The sequence below is a fragment of the Gadus chalcogrammus genome, chromosome 14 (genome assembly GCF_026213295.1).
Source record: "Gadus chalcogrammus isolate NIFS_2021 chromosome 14, NIFS_Gcha_1.0, whole genome shotgun sequence".
Classification (NCBI taxonomy): Eukaryota; Metazoa; Chordata; class Actinopteri; order Gadiformes; family Gadidae; genus Gadus; species Gadus chalcogrammus.
In genome coordinates this window covers 16,468,094-16,495,241 of record NC_079425.1, presented here as the reverse complement: position 1 = coordinate 16,495,241, position 27,148 = coordinate 16,468,094, and the positions used below count along the sequence as shown (strand labels likewise).

The 27,148-nt window shown below is 44.5% G+C and overlaps 1 protein-coding gene across 2 annotated transcripts in view; it reads left to right on the top strand.

Annotated features, from left to right (window-relative positions):
- The window catches only part of tspan4a (tetraspanin 4a), an 83,641-nt gene that overhangs the window by 3,078 nt on the left and 53,415 nt on the right, over positions 1–27,148 (top strand). Inside the window, exon 2 of one of the 2 annotated variants that reach the window (XM_056608430.1) lies at positions 11,288–11,367. In XM_056608430.1, the coding sequence (XP_056464405.1) occupies positions 11,305–11,367 (63 nt within the window). In that variant the 5' untranslated portion in view covers positions 11,288–11,304. Of the gene's footprint in view, positions 1–10,759; positions 11,368–27,148 lie in introns of those variants that run through there. The other variant, XM_056608429.1, reaches the window with a different exon arrangement.

Below are 27,148 nucleotides of genomic sequence, written 5' to 3'. Positions count from 1 at the left end.
GGCTACTTTCTTCATCTCCTCTTTGACAGTATTTCATTTTTCCCCTCTGCTTCTGAAGTCTTCAGTATATTTGATTCTAATAGCTCAATGGCTTATCAGTCCATGTAGTTAAGAATCTGTGTGAATAATAGAGACATTTCTATTTTGCGGGTCTTAGCAACTGGAAATGTAGACACAACATGTATTTTAAGATTGTTCATGGGAATATTCATTCACATGACGGTAATTCCCAAAAGGGTCAAATATACTGTATCTATATTGTTTGCAGCATAAAGGGGAAATTTTATCGTGCAGTTATTCACATTTGTCTTACAACTTATTTAAGGTAATGCTTATTTTAAGTCTGATCTAATTGGTTATTATATCACCAATGGCTTACTGTGGCTGATATTAGTATCCCAGACGTAATTAAACCTCATAATCTTTTTGGGATTGTAGTATCCTTTACAACATTCATTACACACACACACACACACACACACACACACACACACACACACACACACACACACACACACACACACACACACACACTCCCAAATATTTGTACATTTACGCATAACAAACGAAAGACGCCACATACCCACACAGAAATACAAAGACATACAAAAGCACAATCAAATACATGCACGCATGCACACTCAAATATGTGCACAATCACACAAAGCAACCAACCAATAAAGACGGTGAGCAGAGTTGTGTCTTAATTGTTTGTTTCACGTAGTGTCAACAAGGTCCACGGTATGATTAGCATTCACCGCCTGCCACTCGGCAGTCCACAGCAACTTGTTCTCATTGAAAAGTTCACAAGGTATTTTCTTTTTTGTTGCCAATGCCTGAGGATTAGTTGCCATGGAAACAAAGCTTTCGGAAATCAGGATGAAAAGTTTACAGGGTACATGAGTGCTTCTATATCTATTTAAGATACATTAAGTGAAGTGGAAGTTTGAAGTTCTGGAGTGATTGATGCTGCTTGAGGGTATCTCACAGTATAATCTGTGCACATTGGTGCTTTGCTCTTCCTGTAGTCCTTCTGTTTCTGATTGGGGAGGCTTGGTTGAGGCAGTTATCATTGTTGGCCTAACATTATGGCGTATCTGAAATTGTAGTGTTGCAGGAGGATACTAGTAGCCTGACATTGCAAGACAAATTATTCCGAGGGGAGATATCAACGGGCGCAGACCAAATTGCCTCTGGACGCATTTGGAATAGACCTAACACCAATCAAAGCAAAGAAATATTTGATACATCAATGTGATTGGTCCTCCAACAACACATTTCCGGAATCCCTTTCCGATTTGACTCCTCTCACAACAACACCGCGTTTCATTTTGAATTATCCTTTTCTATTTGTATTAGGCCTACTTGTCTATTATTTTTGTTAACTTTTGTACTTCTTTTGCACCTTGTTTATATTGCATCTTGTTTGCTTTGCACCTTGTGATCGGTCGGCGAAATGCATTGCGTATCCGACATCCTGACGGAGAACTTCAGAGGCTCGGGGTTCTCCGTGGTTACGGAATCGGATTACGGATTGCGTAGTCGGAGAAGTATACTTTAGCCTTTACTCTGGAGCGCGCATTGTTTAGATTGTACTATGCATGTGCCCTGTCTTTTCCGCCGATTTGGCGATGCTGGATTGTAAAGCTGCGGTCACATCAAAAGACACATTTGTCGCCCATTCGTGTTTCGCCCAAGTTTTGTCCCGCGACAAATCATAATCCGTCGCTGTGCAAGTTTTATCAGGCGAATTCGACGCGCCACATCTTTTGACCGCCAACGGTGCTTCATGCCAATTCATTCTCAACCATGGCCGAGATGACCACCATGTATGTTCATTCCTATCCCCACGAGAGCTCTCCAACACAGCTTTTTGCCGTGATATTATAAATCATATAATATTAGATAATATTATATACTATTATGTATAGAGCTCCTGGAGTCGCAAACAGCAACAATCACTTTTTCTCTCTCTCGATGCTGCGGTTCACTCCGGACTGCAATGCAGGGAACGGGTGGCAGGGAACTGCAGGGAACGCTGATTGGCTGTAACGTTACGTCACTCAAGGCAATGAACGCTGATTTTCTGTCGTCACGCGTATGTCGCGCTGAAAATCCTTACCCTGCGTTCACACCAAAAGATGCAAAAAGTTGACGCGCGTCGTGATCCCATTCAAAGTGAATGTGGAGACGCGTTGCTGCTTTGCTGCCGCAGCATTTGCTGCCGTGAAAAGGGGCAGCAAAACTTGATTTGCGGCGCGTCAAAATCTGATTTGCGGCGCGGCATGCCCGTGCCCGCTGCCGGGCACGGGCGAAGGGCGCGTTCACGTATTTTGCGGCGCGTCAAATGCTGCTCGAGTTGAAATATTTCAACTTTTGACGCGCGTCAAAAGTTTGACGCGCCGCAAAACTTGATTTGACGCGCCGCAAAACTCAGGCGTCAACGCGTTCGGGCAGCAAATGCATCTTTTGGTGTGAACGCAGGGTTATGAATGCGCTCGCCCGTGCAGGGCGAAAATATCGCGCTACAAATCAAATCTTGTCACCCGACTCACGTCTCTACGTTGACTTTGTATGGAGTCGTGTTGCCCCGTTGCGTTTGTTATGAACGCACCTTAATGCTGTGGAGAGCCTTTAATAAATACTAAATAAGTTGACTCAGGACAATTATTGGATTTTATAATGGTAGGAAAAGATGGCTACTTCTAAAAAAGACAAATTGCCTCCGGGTTTCAACGAAGGGAAATCCTGCAAGAATTGGAAAAATTAAGTGGAATTGTGGAAACGTGTTCCGGACTTGGACAAGAAAAAACAGGTAACCCTTCCTTTTACAGTCCCCTAATTACTCGGTATTTACCCGGTAGATATATGAAATATATCTGAAATATACCTGAAATACTAAGAAAAACCTCCACTAAGTAGGCTACTGTGTAGTTGTGACTGTTTTAGGTTGGTAATAGCTAAGATATAATCGCGTGCTTCAAGCTTTGTAACATATAGGCCTATATTCCGCAACGTTACTAAGTAAAACATGACAATTTACGGAAAAGGGAGTAAGCAGTTGCAAATTAAATGGTAAGAGCCTGGTAATACCATGGAAAAAAATAAGGCTTCCTATCACGTCTCTGGTTCTTCCACTTCCTCATCAATCTGAAGTAGACTGAAACGCGACATGGAGGAGAAAGGGATTGTTACCCGCGGTTATGCTGCCAGTCCGACATGCCGCCATTTCGACATGCCCCCATTCAATCAATTGACGACTGCATTTTACTAGTGTGTTACGAGCGCAGGGCGTGCACTTATTTAACATCCCCTGGGAATGTATAAATATTCTATGAAACTTAAAACTGGACCATTTATTCGTCAGAGTTGGATTTAATCTCAATGCAGGACAACCTATTGGAGTGGATTGGACAAACATTGGAACGCAATGAATTGTTTGGAGTGCCGCGGCAGAACGAATCAAGGAATAGGCTCAGTTAACTTCATAGAGTTGGATTTAATCTCAATGGTTCATAGCCCCCCCCAGACACACCCCTTTCCACACAAATTCTCGAAGGGGATCAATAAAAAAAACAGTTTTTGCCCATAGAAGGCAAATCCGTTAAACATTGATTGTTATAGGCTACAATATCCCCGACCTTTTCACCTATAGGTTTCCATTAAAAGGGCCAGTAAATATTCCCTCGCGGGCCGGATCCGTGTGTGTGTGTGTGTGTGTGTGCGTGTGTGCGTGTGCGCGTGTGCGTGTGTGTGTGTAAGAAGTCAACCTAGTAGAGCTTCGAAGACATGACCTCAACACAGACAAATTAGCCTACACATTTTTGTAGGAGTGAATGTGCTCCAAAATTGATTTGTTTGCTGACAGCCTGCTGCTGTGGAATTGATGACAGGTGTCATCCAAATTGGCCTGTGTGATAAGCAATGCCTTTAAGGTGGAAACGGTGCGGTTCATCTCATGAACTATTGTTCATGATGGAATAAAGATCAGTTCAACGGGAGCATTAGTGCCAGGCAGCACACGGCAAATTATACATTTATTTTTGTCTTGTAATCTCCCTGCTTCTGAAATGAGCGAACATCTCCGCCGGCCAGCACTCGTCCGACCAGTGGACGAGCACTTTCTACTCTGCAGATTAAATCGCGCAACACTCCACTGTGCGATTATCCCTGTTGCGTATGCCCTCTCACATTGTTGAAATCCCATGCTGGATGCTTTCATCTTTCTATGTGTTTTTTAGATAATGATCGGGCTACATTAAGACCACGTTGGGTATGTAATCGCGGACAAAAGGGGACCTTTCATAGTTGATGGTGGAAACCAGGTCATTTTAGCGTCCCTACAGGCTTTTGCTGGGACTCGGGACATGCAACTCAAAATCGGGACTGTCCCAATCACCAATGACGAATGTCAGTGTAGGACACAACAGCGCATGCAACTAAGAAATAATGATATTAATTAATTAAAGTACAATGATAATAGTAATGCAATTTATATTAATGACCTAATGTCGGAATGGCGGGACGTTTGAAAAGGAGTAAAGTACCGCCACTCCAACCATGGAAACAGAAATTGTCGGAGTGGTGGAACATTTGAAAACAATGGAAGTGCCGCCACTACGAGAATTAGACGTCAATGTCGGAGTGGCGTTATGTCTGAATGGAAGGCGGTCCCCGTTACACGCAATTGTTGACCACGATTGTCTCCCGCCGGAGCCTCGCTGCCCGTTGCCTGCTGCCCACCGCACGCTGCCGAGGCGGTGGTGCCTCGGCAGCGGGCAGCGGCGCTCCAGCGGGAGACAACCGCGGGCAACAATCCCTTCCTCCTCAATGTTGCGGTTCATGGGGAGGCACTAGTGCGCATGCGAAGGATGTAGATGTGTTTAATCAGTGCTCCTCTCCACTACTTACAAAATCATCTTTATACTGCGTCCATTTTGCCCATAGACCGCAAGTGTGTGTGTGTATATATACCTCCCTAAGAACCCTATCAAACTGAAAATCCAAAATGCCGAAGCCAAACGTCTCCAGCAAAGCCAAATCCACCCACAGCCGAGCTACCGGAGCCGGAGCTAGGACCATCGATAGCTGCAACCCTGCTAGCGATTCTCCCACCAGGTCGGACATGCCTCCGGATAAAACTTACGATATGTGTAAGGAGCTGTGCAAAGAGGTATCAGAGTCAGTCCTGCGCTGCATAAATGAACGTTTCGATGCCTTTGAGGACAAGTTTCAGTCATTGGCAGCTTCGCAGGCCAGACTGAAAGCAACCAGGAGCAAGCTACTAGCGACCTTGACGTCTGCATGATAGCGCTTGAAGCAAAAATGCACTGTGCTGGCGGGACGCAGCACTCATACCAAGGTGCTTGACCTGGAGGCCCGCTCTCGGAGGCACAACATCAAAATTGTGGGGATACCAGAGGGTGAGGAGGAAGGTAGACCCACTGAATTAGTCTCCAGTTTAATCCCCAAACTGCTCGGTGACAAACACTTTCCGCATCCAGTCAAAATCGACCGGGCTCACCGCTCCCTCCAGCCGAAGCTGGCCGCCAGCGCCAGACCGCGTACCATCCTGGCGCGCATCCATCACTTTCAGGAGAAGGAGTTGATTCTTCGTCTCGGCAGAAAACAGTCCGTGGAGTACAAGGGAGGCAAGGTCCTTATCTTCCCGGATTACACCAACGTCATGGCTCAGCGCCGTGCCTTCAGAGAAGTGCAACAGGCCCTGCGCGACCAAGGAATAAAACGCACACTGCGATACCCGGCCAGGCTCTATGTTTACCCCCGAGACAGCGGAGCGCCAAAGATCTTCGCGGACCCGAAGCAGGTGGTGAAGTCCCTGGAAAGGAATAATGTACGAGAAGGGGAGCAGATCCATACACTGACATTCTTCATTTAACTCACGGTTGCACCGAGGTGAGGCAACTATTTGTTCAAAGCAGCCAACTAGCTGCTCGCAGCACGGGGGCCCCTCTGCACTCTGTTTTATGCCCACTTAGAACTGCTGCCATGTTCACGCAGCCTGACATGTTGATACTGTTCATATTTCCACTGCTTTAGGGTGCACTCACACTAGGCCATCTGGCCGTGGCCGTTGGCCGTTTTCACACCTAACCGTGCTCAAATGGCCCCATTGTTCTCTGGCCTGCACTCACTCTAGGCCACACACTAGGCCTTAAGATGTCTCATTCACGATAATGAACTACGAGGCCACTAAAATATGTAATAGTTTACAAGTCATATATGTATGCATGATGTGCCTCTAGAAAGCACAGACGAAATAAGCGAAAGCGCGTTCATACAGAGAGAGGGTGCGATTTCAGATGGGGATTCCATTTTCGGTACGATACCGGCATCTTTAAATACTAGCATCAGCGTTCAGTCAACAATAATGATTGATTATTGAACAACGCAGGATCAGCACGCAAGAACACGCCGTGGACCATGACAGAGGTGGAGACGCTAGTGTGTAGCCCTGTTTATGTGTTGCGTGGATAGCATGCGCAGTTTCACGAATGCGTGCTATGCGACCCGCCCACGCTGAAGAGGTACTATTGTAGATGGAAACACGACGTGCCTGGAACCAAACCAGGTCCACCACGCCAAGTCGTGGCGAGTTCAGCTGGTACTGTCGGTGGAAAAGAGGCATATGAGGATGTGATCCTGAAGGTCCAGGTTGGGCCAACAAAGTGGTAACTGCCCCATCTGTAAGGACTCATCGAGGCGACCATCTTACATCGCCTGGTTCTCAGCAATATAGAGCGAACAAAATACAAGGCTGGGGCGGTTCTGCGGAGGATGGTGGTAAAAATGTATTGTCACCACTCATTATTCGAGTTGTCTTCTTTGAGAATTAGCTTTCGCACAGGGAAGATCTTCTCGACATGGCGAAAATTCCAATTGCATGCGCCGTAAACAGCTTTGTTTGAGGGAGTGGCTAACAGCCCGGAGGCGGGAATTCTGCTCTTCAGCCCCTTCCACTGCAAAGTCTGACGTCAAGTGGCTAAAGGGGCAGGAGGATGGAGAAGGGGTTTACCGTGGGGGCAAGTACAGATCCTTCACACAGGGCATATTCCACGTCTCAACCGCCTGCTCTATTACACTGTCAGTGGTAGTGAGTAGGAGAGTACCACTTTGTTATTTTAGAGAGGGATGAATATAGTAAGGCCTGGGGGGGAGGGGGCTTCACATAAGGCCAAATAGGATTATAGCCTTAGAGTGCGAGGAAAAATCGCAGACAGACATGAATTGTAGATGGCCTTTGAGATAAAGCAGGCTAACCTACCGATCCTGCTTCACAGGACACCCAAACAAAATCCATTCCTAAAGAATGTTCTTGCTGCTGCAGCAGGAATACCGTCTGATAAATCTGACACTTCTAATCTAACTTCATAGTTTCCCCACCAGATCTCTATCCAATCCAATTCAGTAGTTCCGGCACAACCCAGGGGGTACATCATGGGCGTATTCACACCAGGAAAGTCCTTTAGTTTGCTCTCATTGGTCCGGACCAAAATACAATGTTTACTTTTTGATTTCCTTTTCGCATTGCAATTTTAGCAACAGTCCCAGAATTTGTCAACAAACCCACATGTGTGCAAAGATTGTTAAATCATTGGACAAAAAGGTCTGGGCGGGGTACTGATATTGATTTATTTAATACAGTTGCGGACTGGTCAAACTCCTTCTCCCTCATCCTGGTGCTGAATGTGTTAAATGCATCGTAATTTTCATGTGTGTTTTCCAGCATGCTTTTAATGTGGGCGTCTGTCCAAATATCCAACAGACGTTCCATCTCCTTTTTGTTCCATGTTGAGCCACGATTAACTTTCACCCGACGGTCCGACAATGTGCTGCTAATCTTGGACTTACCGCTAAATCAAACAGTATTTCCCATAATATGTGCGGCTGAGCGGTAGCCAGTTACGTCTAAGGAGGCCTATGATTTTTAGAACTGGATCGGACCGAGGTGCGGTCGCTTTCACATCTCAAGCGAACCGCACCAAGGTTCGTTTGAAAGCGAACCGACACCACCTGGGTCTCGGTCCGACTGTTTGGTCCGCACCAGAGTTTGATGGTTTGTATTCGCACCAGCCCAAAAGGTCCGCACCAGCAACTTAATTTGTTCTGTCCGAACCAAACAAGGCAGGTGTGAATACGCCCTATACATTGTTTTTACCAAATGTCAACCATTTTTATCTGTTTGTGTGTGGAGCTGCAGTGCGGTGTGGTGGTTGAGTCTTTTTCAGAGTACCAATTATTTTGATGAGGCCAGTTAAAGCATTAATAATAATAATTTTGGCAATCTCCAAAACACAGTGACTCAGAGGGTACTCGGTTACATGCAACAATTAATGAATAAACTATGTTGATACATCCCAAGGCCAGCAGGCTATCTCGATGTAAATCCCTTGGTTGAGGTTGAGGTATGAGGCAAAAATGAACTCTATACCTTTTATAAATAATAAATCAATACCATCTCCACGCCTCAGTGAATTCAAAGCCACAGACCCAGGAAGACACATGGTCGGCTAGGAATCGCATTGGCATTTGGTAGAAATGTCAACTTGGGATAAGCCCCAAGCTGTATGTTAATGCATACATATGAGCGTGCTATTGACTACATGCTGCAGAAACCAATGCTGAGTGTTGGGGGGGCTGGTGGGAGAGTCAGGGGGAGGGACTTCTGCCTCACTCCTCCTAGGGGCTCCTAGGGGACAGGAAGAGAACACGAGCAGGAGAAGCATATCGAGTGCAGCCGTGTGCGTGTGTGCGTGCGTGTGTGTATGAGTGTGAGTGTGTGTGTGTGTGTGGGCGTGCGTGCTTGTGTGTGAGTGTGAGTGTGTGTGTGTGTGAGTGTGAGTGTGTGTGTGTGTGTGCGTGCGTGCGTGCGTGCGTGCGTGCGTGCGTGTGTGCGTGCGTGTGTGTGTGTGTGCGAGCAACCTTACAATTTACAATGAGTCCCATGCAGCAGGCTGCACAGCATACATGGAGCTAGAGAGAGAGACGAGTAGAGGGATAGCAGGAGGGAGAGATGTAAAGACGGTACTACTCTTCACCAGGTGTGTTGTGTGTGTTGGTGTGCAGCTGAATCAGTGCATCTAGTTAGACCAGCTATCTGTGTGCACGAAGGAGGATGGGCTACCAGATTGTGATTGGCTGTCCCCGGTAGTAGGGTGTGGCTTGCATATGAATGACCCCCTGCCTCTCTATCGTTTTCGGTTTTGGTGGCAGTTACCATGGAGGGATGGAGGTTGAGATTGTCCATGTTCAGTAGAGAGAGCACCATATAGTGCGACGCCGAAGCAGAGTGTGTGCATGAGAGATGGAGAGAGAAAGATAGAGACTAAGCAAGTGTATGAGCTTGGGTGCATAAGCAGCAGAGAGAGAGAGAGAGAGAGAGAGAGAGAGAGAGAGAGAGAGAGAGAGAGAGAGAGAGAGAGAGAGAGAGAGAGAGAGAGAGAGAGAGAGAGAGAGAGAGAGAGAGAGAGAGAGAGAGAGAACAAGAGAGGGAGGGGGAATTGAGTGAGCAGCAAGCTGACGGGCTGGACTATTTCTAAAACACTGCAGTCTTGGTTCATCTCCTGTAAAGAAACTGCTTATGTATTTTATCCCTCATATTTTCTTTTGGACACTTTGATCTTGTTGCCAACCTAGACCAGAGAAGGGAAAAGAGACGCCTGGCCGACACTTTGCCCATCTGATCAGGGTCTGGAATTCAAGGAACGCCATCCAGCCGTGCAGACGGGAGACGAAGAGAGGAGAGATTGAGCACTGATAAAACAAGAGGATCAGAGCGACAGAGATAGAGAAGCAGAGAGAATAGAGATAAGCAGAGAGAGAGAGAGAGAGAGAAGCAGAGAGAATAGAGAGAAGCAGAGATAATAGAGAGAAGCAGAGAGAATAGAGAGAAGCAGAGAGCGGAAGAAGCAGGGAGAAATAGACGGAGAGAGAAGGACAATACGGACGCATGGAGGAACCAATGCCTTTATTCCCTTGAGACTTTGAGGGACAAAAGGACAAGTTAGGACAGCACTGGAGGGGGATCAGGGACGCGGGGACGGAGCGGACTGCGGACCAATTACAAAGCAGAGTCAAACTCACGAGACGCTAAAAACAATTCTTGGCGCACACGTGAATGCTGCATGTTGATGCCTCGGTTGAAGCTTTCTTTTGATATGCTCCCCGACTTTGATTCAATCATGAGACTGCCTTCCAGCTTTGTGCATTCCGAGCGGTCTCCTTTTTTTTAGGTGCACTTTTTATGCACGTCAGCGAAAGCGGGGGGACATTGAGAAGGCTGCTGACTGTTGGGGTGGGGGGGGGGGTGGGGGGGGGGGGGCTGCATTTGCACCTGAATGATGTGATGTATTCTCCATGTGTTGTCTTATTTCTGCACGAAGAAGGAATTACGGGAAGAAATGCACCTTCTCAAGACTAGCTTATGTCACCAGGTAGGATTAAACAGTAGTGTGCTTGATCTGGACGTCTCTGTAATAAAGCCGGTTTGGGTGAACTGGATTGAATCGGGTTGATTGGTGCGGAAACAGTTTTTTGTCACGGAAGGACACCGCCAGTGCTCTAGGGATAAAGCAGAGCAAAGCAGAATCTGTATTTTCGAATCATCATTGATGTCATCAACACACCAGATATCCAGGTGTTGGGATTATGGAAACTCTGTAGGTTTATGTAGGATTACAGCAAAGGTTGATGGTTGACCCCCCCCCCCCCCCCCTATCCCATCATCTTTCAAAAATGAACTAGGATCTTTCTATCTTTTTTCTCTTTACCTTTTCTTTCACTGACTCACTATGGTGCGTGATGGTGCGTTGTGGTCTCTCTAAGGGCCAGCGTGTTGTCTTCTAAACCCAGGAGAAAGGGAGAGGGCCTGAATCCTAGGCGTTCAACCTCCTGCAGAACATTTCAGCGGCACCTGTAGGACTCCACAGAACTCCGCCTCATTCCCTGGTGACCGGAGGACCGTGTGCAAGTCTGAATACCATAGGGACACTTCTGAGGACTCTGCGCGTGTCGCAGCAGGCCATGAGGCGCTCCAGCACGGACGAGACGCCGTACCGGCGCAGTCCGTCCCTGGACAGCAAGGCCGGCACGCCACCCTTCTCCTCCGGGTTCCACCGCTACAGCGGCGAGTTTGAGTACAAGCGGCCCCCGTTTGCCTTCGGCTTCCACACGGCGAAGGGGCCGCAGGGATCGAGCGACGGCCGCTACGGCCAGGGCAAGAAGTACGTGGTGTTTTACCTGGACCTCTCCTTCATCTTCCTCCTAGAGCTGCGGCGCTGCAGGATGGCCGAAGGTTGCATGATGGGCCTGCGCTACGGCATGGTCTTCTTCAATCTCCTCTTCTGGGTGAGTGCACTTCGCTCATTCTATTCATTCTCTGAGTGTGCCTGTGTGTGTGTGTGTGTGTGTGTGTGGTTGTGACTGTGTGTTTGTGTTTGTGTTTGAAATTTAAATGGAAGCAGAGACTTGTGTGTGAGCAGGTTCGATACAATTTTGTGTGTGCTTATTTTGAGTTTCTATTGCAACTGTCGAGAGAGAGACAGAGAGAGAGAGAGAGAGAGAGAGAGAGAGAGAGAGACAGAGAGAGAGAGAGAGAGAGAGAGAGAGAGTTTTTGATAACATGTACTAATCCCACTGTGTGTGGGTGAGCCAAGGATTTGTGAAGCCTCACTATAAGCTTTGAGATGTGTGTATTTTTTATCAAGTTGTATTTGTACAGTAGCTGCTGGAAGTAGTCCATCAACTCCTACGTCCCAGTGTTCTCTTCCCTGCCAATTATCAGTCCTTCCACCGTTTGTCAGTCCAACTTTCTGTGTTGCCACTGGCCATTAGTAACTTCACATTTTCCAGCGTTGAAAATGTGTGTGTGTTCGAATGTCTCTGAATTAGTCTCTGATTCATACAAATGGACAAAACCCTGATCATTTCCCATCACATACTTCAAAGCTTTTCACGTGTGGCCCGGCGTGGCAGATACAAAGGGAGATTTGTAGCACCAACTCAAGCACCTGAACTCTTTTGGGCAAGCATCACTCTCATTTTGCCAGAGCGAATCCAATTTATTATACACTCCTGCTTTCCTCCCTGGTGTTGCTGAGATAACTTGACCGTGGAAAAAGCGATCTGTTTGTCCAGATGTATTCTCCTTGGGGTCCTGAGTGACCTTCACTCAACCCTGCGTCCACCACTCACGCTGAGGGGCCATTTGTGATTAGTAGGCATAATGTGTGAGTGTGGGTGGGTGGGTTTTGGGAGGGGTTGTCAGGGTTTGTTGAGATTCTGCATTTTGTATTTTGTTGAATTTTACATGAACAACTCTCATTTCAAAATCACAAAATGTATGTATCCTATTAATACTGAATAATTGCTAACTCTTGTTAATCATGTGAAATGCAAACGATCCCAGAGCATATCCATCCATATTCTTAATCCACATGTACAGATTATTTAATTTATCTCTTTACTGTTTTTCTTAAAATTGCTAAAAGGCTGTTTGCATGGCTTATTTATTTAAAAAAGAATGTGAGCCAGGCAATACTTAAATATAATCAATCCTCATCTGAGCACTTTAACTCAGTCGCTAACTCAGAAACTGAGACATGATACCGACAACAAATATGAATTTGTTTGTGCATCCTTAGCAACCATTGTTTTATGAAATATGTCAGGACACATGTTTAACACTAGAAAATGCATTTCCTGCAGAAAATGAGGTGAGTGCTGTAGTGCAAAATGAGGTTGAAAATAGGTTTTAGTAAAGCAACATAGTTTAAGACATAAAGAAATGTTAAATGGCTTAAATCAAGAGAAGGGATTTGAACAGAGTCTAAATGGAGTAAACAATGTAAACATGCACACCATTTAAAACATTTGGTTTGAATGGTTGGAAACAGATAAAGTAAAAGAGTTAAACAAAAAGCTAATGTAATCAAGTTTGAATACATTTGAGATAAAATATAGAGTAGCTGAGCTTTGCTGTTGGCAATTTTCAGCTCAACTATAGACTAAAAACCGCCCAATCAACCAAAAACCTGCCCAAAACGTATATTGCCAGAAATCCGATAAATTATTTACTTCTGCAATGGCAAATACACAAATACACACCTAAACGCAACCTGATTATTAACTATGATGTTATTTGGTATAGACCTCTGAAGAATAAGTCCCGCCCGGAAATTAGATGGAAAAAGTATGCAGTTCAAAACGTGACGCAGTTTTTACTTCCTCGGCAACTACAGAGTTTGTTAAGTACGATCATTCAAAAACGCCATATTATTTCCCAAAGACATTCGACCGATGGAACCTGAGCCTCGGAGGCGGGACTTATTCTCATCTATCTCTCACACACACAAACCTCAAAAGGTCTGTGTAAAGAACACTCTGACAGTCGATAAGATGACATGAATACATCACACACAAAATAGGCATGTAAAATACCAATGGTGAGCACAATAAATATGGAGTCAGAACAGTCTCATTATTAATGAATGCACAGAGAAGGATTCACAAATGTATTTTGTGATTTATACATAAATTACTCTCTTCTCACAAATACATTTCAATGCACACACAAATGGATATCGGCATGTATAAATGTAAAATAAATCCATAAACAAAAATAAGTTTCACAAACATATTTCTGATCCACACACAAATATGTCTTGTTTTAAATAAAGGTAATATAAATCCATAAATATATTAATTTAAAAAAGATTTGCAATTTTCATCAAAAATGTATTTGGATGTTGTTACATTTATGTACAAACTGTTAAACTTGAATTTACAAGACGCTTTTCATTTGTGAGCTTGTTTGCATTTGTGTGTGAAACTGTCTGCATTTATGTGTGGATTTTTGAGACTCTCCTGACGTCGCTAGATTCACAAATGCATTTTTTTCAACAAGGAAGTCTCTGTAGCCAATCAGATGCCTCCCTCGTTTTCAGTCAACCACATGACTGCTGTGACTGGGTTTTTACGTCGGTGCCGTTTACTACTTTAACGGCACCGATAATCCCAAAACCCAGTCGAAATTAGATGGAAAAAGTGTCGTGACGCAGCATTCACTTCTTCACCACCTAGAGATTGTTATGTACGATCATTCAAAAAAACATGTTCTTTCCGATAGAGTAGACATTTGACAGAGAACCGGGAGGCTCGGAGGCTGGACTCAGAGGTCGGAACTGCAGCCATGTGATTGGCTGAAAACGAGGGAGGCATCTGATTGGCTACAGAGAGTTCCTTGTTGAAAAAAATGCATTTGTGAATCTAGCGACGTCAGGAGAGTCTCAAAAATCCACACATAAATGCAGACAGTTTCACACACAAATGCAAACAAGCTCACAAATGAAAAGCGTCTTGTAAATTCAAGTTTAACAGTTTGTACATAAATGTAACAACATCCAAATACATTTTTGATGAAAATTGCAAATCTTTTTTAAATTAATATATTTATGGATTTATATTACCTTTATTTAAAACAATACATATTTGTGTGTGGATCAGAAATATGTTTGTGAAACTTATTTTTGTTTATGGATTTATTTTACATTTATACATGCCGATATCCATTTGTGTGTGCATTGAAATGAATTTGTGAGAAGAGAGTAATTTATGTATAAATCACAAAATACATTTGTGAATCCTTCTCTGTGCATTCATTAATAATGAGACTGTTCTGACTCCATACAATAAACACCTGAATGCGATCGAATTTACTCAAGAACCTTTACGTTACACACGCGCACACGCACGTGCACACATGCACTCACTGTGCAGGGACACAGAAAATGCATGTTTGGTACATGAGCAACCATAAAACGACCCTCAAAATAGTCATGCATATTATGATCTTACACTTATGCAGAACGACCCCGGATAAGCGGATGACGATGAGGATGAGGACTTATGCAGAACTTCAACTTCAAATAATCGAGAGAACTTAAAGAACATTAACCTTACAGTCAACGCCAGGACATTGTAGCATCAAATTATGTTTTCGGCTCTGAAAAATGTCAAATAGTAATTTGTCTCAGGCGTAAAAAGAAAAAAATGTAAACCACAAATTGTTATATATTGTGTTGCATTTTTCTTTCTTTCCCTCTTTTTCTCTCTTTCTTTCTCTTTTTCTTTCTTTCTTTCTTTCTTTCTTTCTTTCTTTCTTTCTTTCTTTCTTTCTTTCTTTCTTTCTTTATTTCATTCATTATTTCTTCCTTCTTTCCAAGTTCGACGAGCACGTCAGCATGGCGACGGTATAATTACAGCTATATGGATGTAATGGAGAGTGCCCGGTAGTGCAGGAAGCCAGTGAACCATGGCTGTCTTTACAGCTGTAAGAGGCTGCTTAATATAATATAAATCAGGAAATAATGAGGTCACATTGTGTGTGGTGTTGAAGTTGCAGCCAAAAGGTGGATGTGACCCTTCGCCTGGCCATCAGAGTGCAATGCAGCACAGCAGCCTTTCCTTCGTGGTCAGCTTAATATCAATCCCACACAGCAGGGGGTGTAGTTCAGAAAACACAGTAGAGCTCGCCTTTGAAAAAGAGAAGATAGAGGTATAGTTTCGTGTCCTAATAGACCCTTTTCATATAGGTGTCATTGGGACACAGGTGTCGCTCATAACACAAATGATGGGTCTACTCCTATTACGTACCAGGACACATGGTTCATGGCATAACGTGTGTTCTCTCCCACTGCTACCTGGGCCCTGGCTGGAACATAAAAGGAGCAGGCCCATGGTGAGTGTTATGAGTACTGCCGTTTGTGCCACCTAGAGACCAAGGAGCATGTCTTTAGCTTTGATCTGACACGTCCATTTGGAACACTTTGAGGAGATCTTCCCTTGGGAGAAGATCAGAGGGGCTGATCATGAGCAGTACATACTGTCGGTGGGCTCTAGTGAACGTTAAGCTTCGATTCATCCAAAGGGACAGGTTTTGTTGAACTATTTTGGCAGGTAGGTGCCCAGGTCGCAGTGTCCCTTCATCTAGAGGGGAGTTTGTGTGTCTATGTAAAGAAAAGGACTCACCATTTGTGCAGGTTCGACTGCGGTACACGTCATTAGCAGGGATTCTGTGCAATGGGTCATTCCACGTCTTTTTTGTGTGTACCGACTCATCAGTGTAGACTCACGTCAGTGGTCTTCAGCTGGCTTGTGTGTCAGTGTGTGCATGCTATTTCGAGTGTGCGTGCTTGCATTTTATGGTTCTTGCAAGCTTGGGTGAGAACACTTCAAGCTATTTATCTGCTCTGGCCTGAAGTGAATAAAACCCTACATCATAAGATGTCTACTGTTTTTATGAGGACAACTTTAAATATATTATTCCTGTGGAAAAAGACTAGACACCATGAAAAGAAAATTGACAAATCAACCAAAACAAAAAATCCTCCCCTCATATAAAACACATAACTGACTAACATTTTGTTTATCACTTCCCAATGGATACAATTGCATTTGTCCCACTCTTATTACCAGTTGTACTTCGAAATACAATCAAAGTTGTCTTTCGTCTTCCCAGGTGATTAGAAGAATGATATTTTTTTCCTTCCATTCCATTTTTGTATCATCTCTAATTATACACACCTTTGTTGCCAATTATCTTTTCTCACCTACATGGAGAGCAACACATCGATTACAATTCTCCACGGGCAAGATGGTTGGCTTTATGTGTAGAATATCGGGATAGGCAGGCTGAGTAATATGGAATGGATTGAAGGTGCGGGTAAATACCTGCCTTGTAAAATTGCATTTGTTTGATCTGTGTTTGCTCTGTAAGGGAGCAAGGCAGCGACAGGGATTTTGTATTCTGCCCAATGTGGAGGATTTTCTGATTTATCTTGTTACTATCAATATCTCAACACAATATCTGTACAACAGGGCTATGCACATAAGTTGCCTGTTGCCCTCTCCTTTGCTGCATATCGCCGACAGCTTTGCTGTAGAGTGGTAATGTTTTGTAATGTTGTAAGTAACATCTAGTGGTATCGTTAGCTGCGGCGATGTTTGTTTTAGGTGGTCTTGATTCTCGGCTGTAGTAGAAAATACCTCTCATAGTTTGCGTTTGAGAGGTGATTTATTTTTATGTTGTTATGATGATCACTCTAACTTGATGCAAAGAGAGAAGTTTTCTATTTCTAAACAGGTGGAAACGGTTGGAGACAGCTGTTGTCACAATCCCTTCCGGAGGTGGCTACATTCAATCTAAATAGACGAGAGATAGGTTTGGCCCTTTAGACTGAATCTCTCACAGAGGTAAACAAGGTACTTGTGTAGTTTATGCAGGACAAACAGCAGGGAGTCACTTGGGTGTTAGCTGCATAAAGGATCTTAAATCAGCCACAATCGACCACGTAAAATTACTCATCACATGTATCACACAACACAAACTAATCGCTCTGAAAAACCTAAACAATCACCAAAGACACCAAAACACCAGAAAGCACTAGAAACTGCAGTCGGTTATTCATTAATCGCATTAGCGAAAGGCTTGGCACTCTTGCACACAGTCGAATTATTGGGTTAGTCTGACTATGATTGGATTATTAAACTGCATGCATACACCTTAGTCGGATTAAAATCGTGTTTTAATCTGACGCGATGCACGCATTGCACTCATAAAGTGTGCATGTCTACGGTCAATCGCATTGGAATTGGATTTTGCATTCTGCGCATGCTCGAGATCTTTTCCGGGAGCGGTGAGCCGGAAGTAGAAGGAGATGGTAGGTAGTCGTGTTGTTGTCACCGTCGAAAAACATGAAACTGCGATTTAAAAAAGAAATATTTTTTTGGAGGAAGCCGGTGTCATGCCAATGTAGTTACCCCCTATAAGAAGTGTATCATCATCAACATGCATCCAGTAAACACTACGCTTGAATTTCACCAAGGCTCAATTAAAAGTACATGTTTTTCTAAATCTTGGTCATCAAAAAGGTTGTAAAGGTTTTCTCCGGCGTGTTTACGATCTTTATTCATTAATTTCGCCGCGGCCAAACTGACAGGGATATTCTCTGATATTATGAATCTTTAAGACAGCTTCGGGTTCTCTGACTCTGGTACTTCCACAACAAGTAAAGACTCGTGGTGGGGGTTATCTCGGCCATGGTGGAGATGGAATTTGGGGAAAGGCACTTTGGCTTTGGGCTGCTCAGCTGTCAGTTTACTTCGGGTCCATGTCATTTGCCGGTGGAGTCCGCATACGACCGAGAGGTCGGAACAATGGAGCGGACCTGAATTTAACTGACAGCTGTCTACTGAAAACATATTCCCCGAATGCCGCCTGAGTTTGTGGTTGCTGGTGACGTAAAGAGGTCAGCCGGTGGCGCTATAACCAATAGTTGAAATGGGTACCACCTATTGTACCGAGGTATGGCATGCTTCGGCCAATGAATCAATTTTCTCACCGCCATATATAATTGGACAATTGCAGTTGTCCAATTGAGGAGCATAGTCGAACTATGGCTTTAATGTGATTAAGCTGTGCAAGGAAATGTACTGGGTGTGGCAGTGTGGAAGGAGGTGACGTGGCACCCCAATACAGGGTGAGACCAGGGTGGGGGTTGGAGGGGAGAGTCTGAGAAGAAGAAACAGAGCTTCGGAGCTCTTCAGCTCAGAAGCTCTGTTGACTTGTCACTGTAATGTAGGCCAGAACCCAGTGGACGAGCCAGGGAAAAAGATTGCTAGAGTTCTGAATGTGTTGGATCCACCCCCCCAATATTCCTGATCAATGAGACTGCCTGCCTGCCTGAGAAGCTTCAACACACACACACACACACACACACACACACACACACACACACACACACACACACACACACACACACACACACACACACCACACACACACACACACACACACACACACACACACACACACAGACACACACAGACACACAGACACACACACACACACACACACACACACACACACACACACACACACACACACACATACAAGTGCACACCCGCCCCCCCAGTCCAGGCCCCCGTCCCCTTGGCCCCCGGCAGTCCATTGATTGAAGAAGTACTATAGGACGGGCTCGGCATGACGGGTCCAGAAAACGCGCCTGGCGGTTCGTGTTTGCTGACTTTGGCACGTCCATGCAAGGGGCCAGCAAAACAAACAACCATGCCCCTGAAGCAGCCGTAACCGTGGAGAAGCTGGCTCCATTTGTGCGTTGAGGACTACAACTGTCACCACTGACAATCAGCGCGGTTACACACATGCATTGTGAAGCAGACATCACTTGTGGCTGAAGTCTCAATAGTCACTAATGGGGACTCTGTTCTGCCATGGCTGTTTGTTGATGAGGGCGCTTGAATTATAGGCTTAGTTTGCTCTAATATTTGTGCCAAGAACATAAGTTCATGGCATTCCCGTGAGATGGTTGCCCTGTTTTCATGCTTTTCATCATGCTCTATCTGGATACTCGCTGTCAAATGGAAACTCGTGGGATTTCTTTTCCTGGTGACATATGTGGATTCCATATATTTGGCATGGTTTCTTCTAGCATTTCCATTCTTAACAGATTAGAGGGTTCTCTTTTGATGTGTTTTTTATGTATGTATATACAACACACTCTCACTCACGCACACACACACACACACACACACACACACACACACACACACACACGTACACACACACACGCACATACGCACACGCACACACACTAGCGCATCAAACAGAACGGCTGCTGTAGTGTTTCACTCGAGTGGCTATAAAATGTTACAACATATGTTGTTTAGTTAGGCTACCTTACTTAAATTATAGGATATAATAATAATGAATGGCATTATAATTTTATGAAAGAAAAAAAATAACAAGTAATGCAGTTTGCAGCAACACTCATATATTAACTGTACATATATATGTATACCAGGTGCAGGTGCAGACGGAGACAAATTGAATTGAATTGCTAATAAGAACAAACAGGGAGTTGGATGAGTCGGGATGGGAGAACCGAACGGCAGCGATATAGAGGTCATTTCAATATTACTAGCTCCTCAAAATGCTGTTTATTGAATTTGTTGTGTGTTTGTGTGTGTGTGTGTGTGTGTGTGTGTGTGTGTGTGTGTGTGTGTGTGTGTGTGTGTGTGTGTGCGTGTGTGTGTGTGTGTGTGTGTGTGTGTGTGTGTGTGTGTGTGTGTGTGTTTGATACAAATTAAGTTTTTCTTCATTAAAAGGAATTTGCATGAAAAAGTGTTTTACTCAATAATGAGAATCACCAGTGTGTTTGATTCTGCATCCTCAGAAGAATTTGTCAAATTCTGCAAAATTACCCTTGCCTTTTTTTCTAGGACCGCACAAATAATTCATAACTGGGCTAAAATGCTTGCATGCTACACCTGTATAAATGAATTAGGCTTTATTGAAAAGTTACAGTTGACAGCTTGGAGAAATAAAAAAATTGAAATATTTATAAAGGACGCATCAGGAATATGTAAATAATGTAAGGCAGTTACACCATTATCTAATCAGCTTCCTTATTGCAAATGCATCTGCATTGTTGTATTGGTGAACACTTTTCTATTCATGACGGTCATCTGATACGATAAGGTGTAATAAGAAACAGGGATTTCAGGGAATTCACTGTAACCTTGGTGCACCTGTGCTTAAAGCCATTCACACCTTTGTTCAAAAAGCTTTCCTCTCCTTATTTCACTTATGACAGCTTCCCCCTCAACGTAAGGATACCAGTGTTTGTTTAATGTCGTCTCAGTGATAGGCGATGAAAGTTTGGCAGGGCGAGATCTCGGGGGAATGTTGTTGTTGTTGTTGTTGTTGTTGTTTGTCTGCCTTGTATGAAGGGCCATTTCTAAACTACTTCATGTAATAAGGGATGGGCCACCGGTGCCACGGAGTGCAATGCTGCAGGGGATGTCTACCACTCAACCTCCGAGGAGGAGTCCTTCTCCCAGGAGTCTGTATCTTCCGGGGGTAGTAGATATGTGGCTTAGTACTATCTGTGGGCTGCGATAGTATCTGTGCTTTTTATAACTGACAGCAGTGAGGCTGCTAACCCACACCGCAGCAAGAGGCAGACCTTGATTTCTGCCACTGCCTTATGGATTCCATGCCACATATGGCTGAGAACCGAACGTGGTGGCATGCTTCTGCCTCCCCGCCAGCGTCGCTAATGCAGAAATGGAAGAGGCGAGGCGGCGGGGTGGCTGCTCCCGTGTGTCCTCATTGACAGCACCTTGTTGTGAGTCGCCGTGGCAGGGGTCCAGGCGGGGGCGCCACGAGGAATGCGTGAAACAATGCCTCCGCACTTCGATCTCATCCAGAGCACGACGCCTCCCACTTATTCTCTGGCTGGGGGCTTTTCGCCAAATCCCGAAGGGATTCAAACGTCTTTATTCAATGACAAACACAAAGGTTCACAACAACAATAACAACCCCTTCTGTAGGGCCCACCTATTTCACATAGGAAATGGGAGTTATTTTCACATTTCTTTTTGCTTTATAAAACCCCAAGTGGGGATTAGCCTGTGTAATCCCAAATAAGGGAGACGAGCAGGGAAGGACATTGTGTGAGATCTTCAGCAACAAATCCCTTTTTACCAAGGAAACAAGCCGCGTGTGGGTAAAGGGGATAGGGGGAGAGCAGCCGCTCTGAAACACTGTCTGATGGAACAATTATTTTATGATCCCAAGCAAGCACTTAAGTAAGTAAATTGTTCCTGTGTAGATTTCCTTTAAAGATAGATCTAAAGAGATCTAAATTCTCAATGACATTATTTTTGTCACTTTCACATATATCTCTCATATACTAGCATTGAGCCCAAACAATAGAATAGATCCATTTCATTAGATTAAGCAAACAGTACCATCCCATTTTTTATTTCATACAACCTGTTTACCACCAGCCATGCTACTCTATTCTTTACCATAATTTGGCCTTGCAGGACTGCAGAGAAAAGCACCCTTCACGATGTACAAAATGATGAAGACAAAATCAATTTGTGTGGAATGACTTTTAAATAAATCCACACTTAACGCACATTGTGCTTGGAAGAACGTGTGCTTGTGTAATAATCATGGAGCCTTCTTATTTCCATTATTGGAAATGCTCAGTTTTTCTTCCCTCCAACATTTTTACAGCAATGCTGTACGGGCAACAATTCAAAATTCTTGTTATTAATAATGTTGCATCCTGTTTATTTCTTTGAACTATTTTGTTATTAAATTATTTGAGCAATTGAATGCTGCTTCAAGTCAGTTTCCAGAAGTGGGTCAATAAGTCATGCGTAGAGAATCAGACACAAAGAGAACACTGTTGTTAGAATAAGGGCTTAATGCGCTGAGTTTTTAAACTTCTTTAAAATTGTAGCTTGTCAAGCCCCTTAAGGCCATGGGATGCACAAACAAACAATGTGTAACAACGAAACATTATAGCATAAATGTGGCCAATACTTAAATCAGTAATTCCCAATTGCTATGCTGTTTCAAAATATATAGTTATTAAAAAAAAGGTGCTTGTTGAACACCAACGTATACCGAACCACATTGCCTTACTACAAGGACATTCATTTTGGGGACAGAAGGACTTTTAAAAAATAGGCGGGGGGGCGACGACTAAATCCTGAAGCTAAAGTTTAGCAATCCTAACCGATTCAAATGCTAATCATACACATCTTGGAACAACTTCAAACCAAACATGCCTACTCCAGCCAGGTTCCCCCCATGACACTGTGTTGCTTGATTTTGCTTACGTTTTTTACTACCTAATGTTTTTTTTTTTTTTAACTACCTTCCTTAGCCATAAAGAAAGAATGACAGTACATCGGAGTGAGCAGTCTAACGGCGTCATACAGCATATATCTGAAGGCTGATAGTACCTTCACACACAGTGTAGGCATGCCATAGAAGCCATTCGGCTAATTGTGTTGTCATATGAATAATGGCACTTAAACCCTATATGGGTGTACGAGCCACACTGGCATGTAGTCATACTAAACCTGTAATCCCAATGTCTATATCTTCTTTGCTGCCATGCAGACTACTACAGTAAATTAATCCAGTGAATAGAAACGACACCATTGTTGTATGTGGATAACAGTTCTGGTTGTGGATATCCACACGCTACTGAATCAACAAGTGAGATTAAAGCAGGGTTACTTTGAGGAATTTACATTTTTTATTCCCTAGTGTTGAGCTGCCTATTAGTGAAAGAGGTTTAGCGTCAACGATGCATTACTAATAGATTGTAGTTGTAAGACTTACAAAGAATTGTACATGGTTCTATTAAATATAGAATGGCCATGTCGTGCTACAACAAAGAAGAAAAGATAGAACAGATTAAAATAAAATATGTTTTGCAATTTTCTGGGAAAAAAGGAGGTCGGTTGAACCATTGAATCCCACGGCTTTCATGCGTATTGTTATAACGTTATAGCAAGTATAACCATATAAATGTCACTGCTCACTTGATTTTGAAAGAAAGTGTGTAAAGAAAGAATATAATTGGGACCCATTAGAAACTAAAACAATTTTTATTCATTTATTGACACAATACTTATTCACAAATAAGAACAATAATGACGGCCAATGACTCGAAAAAGTAAGCAGAGATAAGGAATGCGTCAATTTGTTTACAGAAAATGTTAGCGGAGACAAAAAATACAACAAGCTTTAAAAGTTAAAAATCAGAATCGGATTCAGAATCAGAATTTATTTTATTACAATCTTATTGCACAACGACAAAAGAGTACAATTCTTATGCTTGGTCCCTCAACACACACATAGCAGAAAAAATACAATATAAAGTAAAAAGATATTTAAAAATAATTAAAAATAAGTAAGAAAAATAGGTAAAAGTAAGTAACAGAAATGTAAACAGAAATGTAAAGTGAGCAAGTGGCAGTGGTACCAGCCAGGGTGGATTTTAGTACAAAATACAGAGCACTGGAAAAAATGTGTGCAATTACAGTAAATAATGAAGTAGAAATGTATTTAAATAGTCTCTTGTTGTATCGTGTGTTGGGTTGGTTTGATGGTAGTGGATTCCTCCAGGAGCCTGACTGCTTGGAGGAAAAAACTGTTCCTCATCCTCCGGGTTTTGGCCCCCGAGGCTTCGGTACCGTCTCCCCGATGCCAATAGCTCAAAGAGTTTGTGGCTTGGTGGCTGTGGTCCTTGATGATTCTAAGGGCCTTCCTGACACACATCTGCTGTCCGCACTACCCTTTACAGCGCTTTGCGGCATTGAGCAGTGCAGTTCCCGTGCCACGCTTTGATGCATCCTGTTAAGATGCTCTCCGTTGTGCCTCTGAAGTAGGCCCTCAGGATCTTGGGCCCCAAGCCAAACTTTATCAGCCGCCTAAGGTGAACTAGGCATTGCTGTGCTTTTGGTTGGTTGATGTGGTCCTCCCAGGTGAGGTTTTTGGTCATGTGGACCACCAGGTACTTAATGCTGTCAACCCTCTCCACAGCAGACCCAATGATGTTGATGGGGTCTTGAGTCTGTCTCTTCCTCCTGAAGTCCACCAAGAGCTCTTTGGTTCTGTCAGCGTTGAGAGCGAGGTTGTTGTCCTGGCAGTACTGAAGAGCAATCCCCCGGTTAACTTGGGCCTGTTGACCTGATAAGGTTTTGAAATTAATGCTGACTATCATACCACTGTACCACTGTGAGTGTATACAGAACAATCTGCTCATTACTGGTCCTCTTGATATGCTTGATAAGATCTTTATTTAGATGTACACACACATAAAAACCCATGCACACACGAACGTACACACCCAAACACACACACACACGCACCCCACTTCTCACACACACTCACTATGGCAAACAGTTGACATCACAGGAAGTGACACAGGTTCTTGCACCTTCAGCAGGCTATAAAAAGAGGAGCTTCATTAAAAAGGGGCAATCGAGAAGGGTGGGTGTGTTTGCTGCAGTGGTGGAGCAGTAGAGTGAATGGAGATGCTTGTGGGCAGGGAAAGAGAAAGAAAGAGAGAGGGATGATTTTAGGTGGAGTGATAATGGGAGGAAGTTAGTATCTGCTTGAGGTGAAACAAGCAGGCAGAATACGATACGCCAGATAGACGGGACATCTTGCAGATCAGAGGTAGGTCAAGAGGGAAATGGCCCAGCATCGACAACAAGGAGAACATGGGGGTGAGGAACAAGAAATTGAGCCCTCCACTAGGAATACCCTCAGAAGGATGATACTGGGGGGGAGGTCAAACACCCCCACATGTCTAGCTGTTGTCTCCACAGGTAGACATGTGGGGGAGTTTGACCTTCCCCCCAGTGTCATCCTTCTGAGTGTATTCCTAGTGGAGCGCTCAGAAGGATGATACCAGACAGGATCCCCAACATGTCTAGCTTTCGTCTCCACAGGTAGGGTTAGGTAGGGTAATAGCAACCTAGACATGTCCAATATTCCCAGGGAGTACTGGGATTTGTAGGAGGTCTTCAAGTCTATCAAGGCACCCACTAAGGTCGTATCCCCCCATATACCTTATGACTGTGCCATAGATAATTTACCAGGAACCACACTTCTCTGGGATATACCAGACGTTGGTTAAGGATGTCCTTAGGGACCTCCATGACAAAAGTGTTTTTGTTTATTTGTACGACATCCTAATATTCCCCAAGAATATGACATAAGCAGACAATATGGCATAAGCAGCACGTCAGGAAGCCTCTTTAACGTCTCCTGAAACACCATGTTCGTCAAGGGAGAGAAAGGTGTGTTTCATGCCGTCTCTTTCTTAGGGTTCATAGTGACCAATGGACATCTCCTGATGGACCCTGCCAAGGTGAGCGCAGTGCTGGGCTGTCCTCAGTTGTCCTTGGTCATGCAGTCGGATAGTTTCTTAGGGTTTGCTAATTGCCCTTGTCAGCCCAGGCGCTCAAGAGCTCGATGCTATTCGCGTCGTTCCCGGAAGCTGAGCGTGCTTTCACAGAGCTGAAGCGCGACTTCACCACCGCACCCATCCTAAATCACCCTGACTCTTCTCTACCCTTCATAATTGAGGTTGAACCCTAAGACATTGCCGTGTTGGCCGTTTCGTCCCAACGTCACCCCACAGATCGGAAGACTCATTCCTGTTCTTCTCATGTTGCTTGTCCCCGGCAGAGCGGAACTATGATGTGGGCAACCACAAGCTACTGGCGGTTAACCTGGCATTAGTGGCGATACTGGCTAGAGGGAGCTACGCATTCATCCATCGTTTGGACGGACCATAATAACCTGGCCTATTTCCAGGTGGCGAGGCAGCTGAATATGCGTTAGGCCAGGTGAGCACTTTTCCCTACCCGATTTGAACTCACAATCTCTTTTAGGCCTGGATCAGTGAACTTTAAACCGAACTCCTTGTCCAGGCAGTCTGATCAGAGTCGAGAAGCACCGTGGTTCCATCATTCCAACTGCTTTGTTTGTGGCCCCAGTGTCGTGGGGCATTGAGGCATTGGGGAGAGCGGCTCTGCGCAACGAGCCAGATCCCGAAGGAGGACCTCCGAACAGACAATTAGTTCCCAAGGCTGCACGACTACTCCTATGGGCGCACACCTCGAACCCCACTAGCCCTCCCGGGGTAGCCAGCCAACTGGCCAACGGTGGCCAGTTATCTCCATCCTTTACCTGTTCCCTTTACCTAGTCCCACATTGCCCCACCTTCTATATCTGCCCTCCCCCCTCTAAGCGATACACTGTTATTCTGGTCGTGGTCGACCGGATTACTAAAGCCTCCCCTTCCCAAACTCCCGTTGGCCCAGGAGACCGCATCCTATATGTTGCAGGTGCTGCAGCACATGTTCCACCTCCACAGCCTTCCCCAGGATGTCGTGTCAGACTGAGTTCCCCTGTTCGTCTCCAGGTTCTGGAAGGCGTCAGCTACCTGCCTCGGCACCTTCTTCAGCCTGTTGTCTGGCTTTCACACCAAGTCAAACGGCCAAACGGAGCTCGTTAACCAGGATCTGGAGGGGATATTGAGGTGCTACCCTTCAAACGACCCGGCATCCAGGAGCCAATGTCTTGCATGTGCAGAGTGTGCACATAACACACTGGTCAGCTCTGCCACTGGTCTCCCTCCCTTTCAGTTCCAGTATTGAAACCAGGCCCCCCTGTTTCCAGAGCAAGAATAAAAGACAGAGGTGCCCTCGGTGTGGGCGCAGGTTA